Below are 9104 nucleotides of genomic sequence, written 5' to 3'. Positions count from 1 at the left end.
ACATTTATGGCCATACACAATATCCCTCCTCTGAGGATTACAAGCAAGACAAAGAGAAGGAGAGAGAGAGAGAGAGAAGAGCTCATGACGATGGGTGTCTTGCAAATGACAGACAAATGTTCTTGTATGTTCTTCTATACTTTATATATACATAGCACAGGTATATGAAAAAAAAAAGTCTGAAAACATGCTTACTTTTATTCATACAAAGAATTGATACTTAATATCATAATATCTTATACTTTATATAGTATTATAGTATGATGCCCGAGTCAGTTGGTGATAGATACAGAAATGACAGGATAATTGTTTATTATCATATACAGATATATATTATTATTATTTTTTATTTTATATATACATAGCACAGGTATATGAAAAAAAAAAGTCTGAAAACATGCTCACTTTTATTCATACACAGAATTGATACTTAATATCATAATATCTTAACGTTTATATAGTATTATAGTATGATGCCCGAGGCAGTTGGTGATAGATTCAGAAATGACAGGATAATTGTTTATTTATCATATACAGATATATATATATATATATATATATATATATATATATATTTGTATTTATTTATCATATACAGATATAGATTTTTTTTTTTTTTTTATCATCATATACAGATATATATTGTAGCGGGGCGCAGACCAAGTAGATTTTTATGTCTGGTTGAGTTCGGGCTCGACCGAGAATATGAATAAAACTATTCAGGAAAAGATCGTCTGCAGTGAACAGATGTAAGGTTCCAGGCCTACGTCACGCTGCCACCACCCGATTAGTAGGTTCGGGAACCGTGTGTGTTGTGTATGGGGGTGTGAATGTTGTATGAGAAGGGGTGGAAGGAAAATACAGAATATGTGTGCTGAATGTTGGATGTGCAAGTGTGTAAATGTGAAAAGGGAGATTGCGTAGGCTGAGCGTCTGCGTGGACGTGTATGGAAGAAAAATACAAGATCATAGAACCACCATGAAAAGAGAGAGGGGGAGAAAAACAAAGCCAAAATATGTAACAACCATTACTCTCTTCAGGGGTTATATTGACACTTTGGAAGCGTCGCCAAAGAGATAGAATATTCGAAAAATAATAATAAAGGAGAGAATACATAGGAAAACTAGCAATGTACAATTTGCGTGGAAATTGTGCATTTCGGGCTGTAACTCTCTACGGTATTGGACTTAGAAAATAAATAAATCTTATTTTTTTTCTCGGAGACTTCAACGCCATCCAAGTAACGAGACTTGGTTTAAAATACGTTCTTTGGTTATTTTTATAACCATGTTCACATTAGTTCGTAACACTGTCTTTGGCGGCTCGTATGGCTTTGGTCACGGCTTATGAAGTCGCACTAGAATCACGTGGGCGAGGCGTAAATGGCGGGTGAAGCACCAGCCTCGTGCGGGTGCACAGCGAGTGCGCCAGCATCGTCGGTGGAAGCGGAGCCCGGGACGTTTCATCCCAGTCAATGGCAGCATCGTAGAGTTCCCCACGTCCTTTGTTCCGTGGTAGAGGAGGCAGGCATGTGGCCTCAACCACTCGGCGCCCGAGGACGATGTCAGTCCAGGCGAGATCGACCTTAGAGTCGGCGAGTGCGCAGCTGTACACTACAACACCTCCCCCGGGCAGTGCGTCGCCTAAGAAGGGGACGGGAAAGACGAGTATCGCAGGAGAGACTCCTTAAATAACAGGTGTGTCTGCGAGGTACTCGTTCCATCTCTCGCGAGGTACGATCGAGAGACAGAAGCAAAGGTGCCCGGAAGGTCTCAGGAACCAGAGCAACAGTCGGCTCTGACGAAGTTATGGACATAGCGAAAGTCGGCTCTGACGCAGTGCAGAGGGCAAAGACCATCACGTCGGCGAACATCTCAAGGTCCATCATCTCGGCAGGATCTATCCTAAGGTGGGTGCGCATGTGGAGCGCGCCCGCTCGTCACGGGGACATCGGGAAGGCGGTCGTACAAAGTACACCCGCACACCAGTGCAGAACGTCGGAAAGCGGGTGCATCTGGTTTGGAGTGGGGAGGGGAGTCTCGTCCTGGGGTGAGGGTGAGGCTGGTTTTGCTCTAACCAGCTTTCTTCCCTTCAGGGCTGCGACAGTCTGGGTCACTGCCGTCATGGCGACCGAAACTGCCTTCTCGGCCCCCTCACTCGACCTCCCCAGGGCTGTTGCTACTGCTGTGACAACAGCAGTTAACAGGAGAGTCATATCGTCCTCGTCAAAGAGGAGATGATCATCTGTTGGGGAGGTTTTTGTGGTGCTCTTAGAAACTTTTTTCTTTAGTTTCTTTTTCTGCACCTTTGGCATTGTCGGAAACTCCTTTTTGTTGGAGACATCCGGTGTCGGCTGGGGGGCGGCTTCCTTCCTCTTAGGAGGTCGGGAGGCCTTTTCGCTTTTGTTCCTTCTCCAGACATGGGTGCCCGGTGGGGCAGGAACAAAGTCTGGTCGGTTTTGAGCAACCTCTTGTCGCGTGAGGGCTGCCTCTTTCCTGACAGAGCAAGTCAGGCTCCAGGCATGATGCTTCTTGGCACATTTGGGACATTTGGCTGGTGTGTCCCTCTTTTCCTCTTTGTATGCCTTGAGGCATACCTCTGTGTTGTGTGCCTTGCTACAGACACCACATTTAGGCTTGGCTGTACAGTTAGCCTGGTGGTGACCGTATTTCTGGCACTTGAAACACCGAAGTGGTTCTGGTACATACGTTCGAAGGTTGTAGATGCCCCAGTTACGCAGATCAAGGGTAGTGGTTGGGGCACCTTTCATGGTCACCAGGACTTGCCTGGTTGGGGTCTTCCTCTTCGACATTCGGGAAGCCTGCACGACCTGTGGGTGTGAAGCGATCAGCTCCACATCGTACGAGACTGAGAAGCCAAGTAGCACCATCTTGGTTCTCTTTTCCTCGGGACTTAGTGGGGAAAGACTCACTTTCCTCCCATCGGCTAGCTCCTTCGTTTCCCGGAGGAAATTCAAGGTAGCTTGATCTTTGGGCATTATGATCATGCCCTGATCTCGGGCGACCCGGATCGACAACCGGATTTTCCGTTTGCCCTTTTTGCGTACATTATTGTAAAGGTGCATAACATTATTTTGTGCCTTCGTAGCAGTAAATCAAATGCATGTTCACTCTATGTGGGTAAGATTTTAAAGTCAATTATTATGGTTACTGGAATAACATGTCATATGACATGGTATTGACTTCGGTGGAATGAATGTCTTTAAAATTTTTCTGTACGTCTATGATCTGACTTTACAGACTCAAAAATGTCAAAGAAAGTGTTGTGTATCTTCATTTGTTGATAAATGTCTGTGATTATTGGAATTACCCAGTTGTCGATTTGGACATAGATCTCCTTAAGCAACTTCCAGTTTTCGTATAAAGAACAATATATTTTATAAAAACTGACTGAATATGAGTAATACGTTTAAAATTTCCACAGCTTTGCGAAGCAGAGTGGTGTGTATAAACAATGTAAGTTGCTGAGTAGTTAGGGACTTTTTCCATGTTATTTGGTTTCCACTTGTAATTAATTGTAATTAAAAATCTTACCAGCATAATAAGCACTTGAATTGTTTTCATGTGAAATAAAATAGAATATAACTTTTCCTTTTTTTCAAAACTTTGTATGCCAGTACAAACTTGGATGATATTGTGTTTTGTAGCGCCTGTGGTACAACTTGAAATAATGTATCAAAGTGTTAGGGGTTTCAGGCCTATTGTATGTTTTCAGAATAAACACAGTGCTTCCAATGTTTGATGCATTTGTATTTCCTTTTTCATCACTAAATAATCATACTTTTATCCAAAGTTTCATGCTGATGATGAATCCTATTTTCGTGCAAATTTGTTAAAAAAGGCTTTCACCAATTTCCCGAGTGTTCTACAAATATATATATAATGACCCCAACCATTTTCTGGTGAGAACTATCTGATCTACTTTGCAATTACTACCGTCCTAAGGAATTAAGCTTATTAACTTATTTCAATTATGTTTCAAATTTGTTTACATCAATAGTATACCATCTAAATTAGAAGAATTTCAACTGTGAGGCAATATTTGAGGATGATCATCCAAACTATTCAAAAATTTCAAAACAAATATCAGGTTCTAAAGGAAGTCATGTATATATGCATCCTCATCTCTTGAACCAAAATACAGACCTGATAACTCCCCTTAGAACTCCAGATTCAGACTTTATTTATTGAATCAAATATTAATGGACAACATATTCTGGTAGACTTCATTTGTAACTCACCTCATGGTAATATATCTGAATTTCAAAATTCCTTATCTCATATCCAGCAGAATATTCTCCGAAAGAGAGTTATTATTTAGTTGTATTTCAACGTGGACCTCTTGAAATCTCCCTCAAAAAGACGTTGCAGAACTTGTAGCCTTTTCCACATTCACCGGCCATGATACAAATATGTGCCTTAATAAGTTTAATCATCCCAATGAAAAATATTTACAAGTCCAATTATTACTAACCTCTTTAATCTCTCGCTGTCTACTGGGACATTTCCTAATAAACTCAAAGTAGCTAGGGTTATCAAAATCCATAAAGGAGGTTCAGACAGTGATAAAAAAACAACAACTCCATTCTAAATGCCTTTATTAAAATTATTGATTTTTTTAAGTTTAATATAGTGAATAAACTCTGCAGTACAATTATCAATAAAGTTTTAGACAGAAAAGATCAACAGCTTTACAAATGTTTTAACTTTGTGTCTTATTTATTTATTTGACTTTTTATGTAGAAATTTTCTGACTTAACAAAGGCATTCGATATGGTAGACCATTACATCCTACTTGACAAACTCCATTATTATGGAATCCGTGGTGCCTCACGTACTCGCATTAAGAGCTACCTGTCTAATAGAAAATAAGTTGTGTACACTAATGTCAAACTTCTACAGTTCTAATCAATTACGGTGCACCTCCAGGCTGTACATTAGGGATCCTTTTATTGATCTTATATAGCTACTTGCCACAGGCCTCAACCAGTTTAAAGTCCATCATGTTTGCAGATCACATTTACCCAACAGACAATAATACTAACAATCTCTGTCACAATGATTACAAAGAACTGATATAAGCAATTGGCTATATTCTAATGAACTTACTCTTAACTTCGACAAAACACATCATCTTCCATTATCTGTATTTCATGTCATAAAACTATTTTTTAAGTTCATGCCGAATAACCAAACTGTTCGGCCAAACCCCATCCGTTTTCGTAAATAACTAGTACTGTAAAAAATAAAATAATACTAAATAAATAAATCTAATAAATAAAAAATACATTAAAAAATATTTCAATTTCAATTAAGCCGTATGCTACTGCGGTGGAGAGAATGAGACTCATTAGCGATTACCACAGACAAGGCCTTTCAGAAAGACTTGGTCAACTGTCTAGAAGCAATGCCCCCCCCCCCCCTCCCCCTCCACACACACACACACACAAAATGAAAACTTTGTCACTGCCATAAATTGGGCTGCCTCACCAACCATTCTCAAAACTTGGCCTTGGTCCAGGAGGCACAAAGATACTTGGTACTATAATGGCAAGATAAAGGAGGTCAACCACAGTGTGGGCTTCTTAGGCAGTTCGCCATCGATTAGTACAGTTGCTCTTTGCTTCCAGTAGAGGTTACTGAGAACTCGAAGGTCTTTTCCCTCAATATCAATTTCTTCCAGCATATTCATCAGCTCTTCGTGTCTAACACTGTCAAATGCTTTCGCATGAAGCAAATATAAAGATCCTTCTTCACTTCCATAGTTCTTTTGCTTAGCATATGAATGATGAAAAAGGCATTTCGCGTTCCACAGTCCTCGACAAAACCACACTGTACTTTGGAGATTTCAGGTCTTATTCTATTCCGGACTTTCATCATTAGCACCCTCATTACTACCTTGGTTATGTGGCTCATAAGACTTATTATTCGGTGTAATTCACATTCAGTAGCTCCCGAGTTTTTCGGCAATGTTATAAAGATTGACTGGCTCAAGTCATTTGGAAATTAGCCACAATTATATATTTCATTTGCAATTTTAGTGACTTTCTCAATTCCAAATTCGTCCAAGCTCTTGATCTGTTCGATAACAGTCTGATCCGGACCTGGTGCTTTGTTTGATTTCATCCTTTTGATGGCATTTCTGACATATGGCTCTTGTCTAATGTAAGGCTTCTCATTACGTTGATCATCAAAGAGCTCAGTGACATACTCAGACCACCTTTCCAACACCTTCTCCTTCTCAATGATTACCGTTCCGCCTTTAGACTTAAAACATCCCGATGACGTGAAGGTTCTTCTAACTGTTATTTCTCTAACAATGGTGTACATGTCTTTCAGGTTTCTGTCTTTCTGATTTTCAATTTCTTCACATTTATCATTCAACTATTTCTCTCTTGCTACAGTGCACATTAATCGGATTTGTCTGTCTAAGGTCTTGTATTGCTCTCCGTTCCTGTCTTTGGATAGTCATCCATAAGTGCAAGGGTTTCTTCCGTCATCCATTTCTTGTGTTTCTGTTTTCTCTTTAGTGGAATGACTTCTTTGGTACTTTCAGTCACAGCTTCCTTCAGGATTTCCCACTTTGTCTTAGTCTCTTCAATTTCTAGATGTTCGAAACGGTTTCTGACTGCTGCATTGAATCTAGCTCTGATCATTTCGTCTGTTGTTAAGCTGACCATTTCATACTGTTTTGGTAATTCTTCCTTCTTCAAAGTCTTCAGCCTAATTCTTATACTGCACTGGACTGGAAGTGGACCAGTTAAAGCAAAATCTGCGTGTTCAAGAGTCATGGCCACTGTTTTCTGGGATGCAGAGGGTATTTTGCTGGTTGACTTCCTCAAGAGCAAGAAAAGAATTACATCTGCTTATTATGAATGCGTTTTGAGAAAAATGTCCAAAATCAATCTCAGAAAAACGCCCTGGAAAGCTGCATCAATGAGTTATCTTCCACCACGACAATGCACCTGGAAAGCTGCATCAATAGGTTCCCTTCCACCACTACAATGCACCTAGCTGTGCTACGTGAATTTCGATGGAAAATCGTCTGACATCCACCTTACAGCCCCGATTTAGCCCATTTTTTTCCAAACTTAAAGAAAAATAATTGAAAGGTACCAATTTTCAATCAGTTGAAGGTGTAAAAAGAGCTGCTCTGACATGGTTCAGATCACATGACCCTCAATTTTACTCAGACGGACTTAAATACGGTTATCAACGTTTGCAGAAGTGTATTGACCTTAGTGGAAGATACGTTGAAAAATAAACGTCAGAAATGAAACCGTTTTTTCATACTGTGCTTTTTCCACTAACTTTTTCAAGCCCCTCATACACTCATATATGGATATGCATATATATTAAGAGAAAAATAAAAGTGCTTGTGAATATATATATGGGGATGAGAGTCATTGAAATTATTGTAATTTCTGAAATTTGTAATAAAACATCGCAAAAACTATGAGGAAGCTTTCAGACTTCCCAGAACGATGCAACATTAGTCTTTAAAAGCTACCTATATATAAATATATATATACATATATATTACGTCATACAGTAAAATAAGAGCTGTATACTATATTTTAAATAGCATTCAAAAATGATTTTGATATAATGCTCGCGCTCAAATGAGTATATTCTAAGTTATTATATTGCGGGACTTGGTGCAGGATGCTCCTGGCTGCCCAGCATTTGTTCCAATACTATGCAAGGGCCTCGAGGGAGAAGCAATACCCGCAAAACTTTAATAAAAAGGAAAAGTACGTGTGGGGAGCTGGTTCTGGGCGGGGACGAACAATTCTTCATTCGTATACGAGTGTGATAATGGTTATAACTCCTCTTCGATAAACCCAACCCCACGAGACCCAACTACACCCCACCCCCAACTTTATTACAGGAAGCCATCTTGAAAACCTGCCGGCCATTTTAGAAAGTCTGAATGAAGAAGACCAAGAAAAAATTATGAATTTCATGCTTGTATTACCATTTGCACGTTTTTTCCTATTAGTCTGGACTTCACTGCTTCACTATAATTGGAAGAAATAATGAAATAATTGTTACAAACCTAAATAAATCTTGAAATTTGTTGGAAAATAAGCGCAGCCAAGAGCTAACTGCGCCACAGAACAACGGACGGGACCAACTGAACCGATAGATAAAGTGCGTTGCAGCAGAAGCAAGAAATCTAACTTTGCAATCAATTTTACTTAAGCTATTCAAAAAATGATTTACGGGACTCTCAAAAAACAAAAATAATTTAAAAATAACAGTGATGATGATAATGATGTTGATATTAATAATAAAAAAAAATAATAATAATAAAAAAATCTCGGGACAACAGCAAGTGCACTGCGTTATTGCTACATGTTGAAGTGCCATTTAATTTTCATTAGAAATAAGGCATCAGCAAGGAACATACAATGTACTCGTTCGTATGGTTATGACGACTTACTTATCTGTTCATTATTTACGTACATATCTCTTTACTATTTCCCCTGAGTTTGATATTGGCAATCAGTGTATCTATGCGCGCAAGCATGCGTGCGTATGTGTGTGTTCTGTCAAAGGAGTTAATTCTTACCTAATCAAACAAAGATAAACATATCTACACAAAATCAAGGTCAAGTGCTTATCTCTGCTAGTGGCGTAGATGGCTCTGCCTTCCTGCCAGCCAACTGCAACGCGTTTGGAATTTTATGTAGCATATGGAATTCAAAATAAGATTTGATAAGTTTTAGTTCCGTTGTTTGTTCGTAAATAAGGAAAAGAAAATAAATAATCTATTTGAAATAAGACATATCCACAAGTGAGCTTCTTCGGGTGGTTCATCATTGCACTTTATGAACATCACACTTTCTAAGTTTTTGTCAGTAAGGTATCTGTCAGGCTTAAACACTTTTCCAGCAATGCTGAAAATCATTTCAACAATAATAATTATTATCTGATTTTTTTATTACAATGATGATAATACTAATGCTAATACTGACATTTATACTACACATAATAAAAGTAATAATAGTAAAGCTAATAATCATTATTATTATAGTAATAATGATAATGTTATAAGAGTTCTAAATTATAATTTAAGT

General features: G+C 38.7%; 1 protein-coding gene across 3 annotated transcripts in view; it reads right to left on the bottom strand.

Annotated features, from left to right (window-relative positions):
- LOC125035432 (perlucin-like protein) overlaps window positions 1–8513 on the bottom strand; it is a 45911-nt gene extending 37398 nt beyond the window's left edge. The window contains exon 1 of one of the 3 annotated variants that reach the window (XM_047627820.1): window positions 8081–8513. In XM_047627820.1, coding sequence (XP_047483776.1) covers window positions 8081–8394 — 314 coding nt within the window. In that variant the 5' untranslated portion in view covers window positions 8395–8513. The remainder of the gene's footprint in view (window positions 1–8080) is intronic. The other 2 variants (XM_047627822.1, XM_047627832.1) reach the window with 2 other exon arrangements.
- Window positions 8514–9104: the final 591 nt, after the last annotated feature.

Source organism: Penaeus chinensis, chromosome 19 (assembly GCF_019202785.1).
Source record: "Penaeus chinensis breed Huanghai No. 1 chromosome 19, ASM1920278v2, whole genome shotgun sequence".
Lineage (NCBI taxonomy): Eukaryota > Metazoa > Arthropoda > Malacostraca > Decapoda > Penaeidae > Penaeus > Penaeus chinensis.
This window is presented reverse-complemented; position numbering and strand designations above follow the sequence as displayed.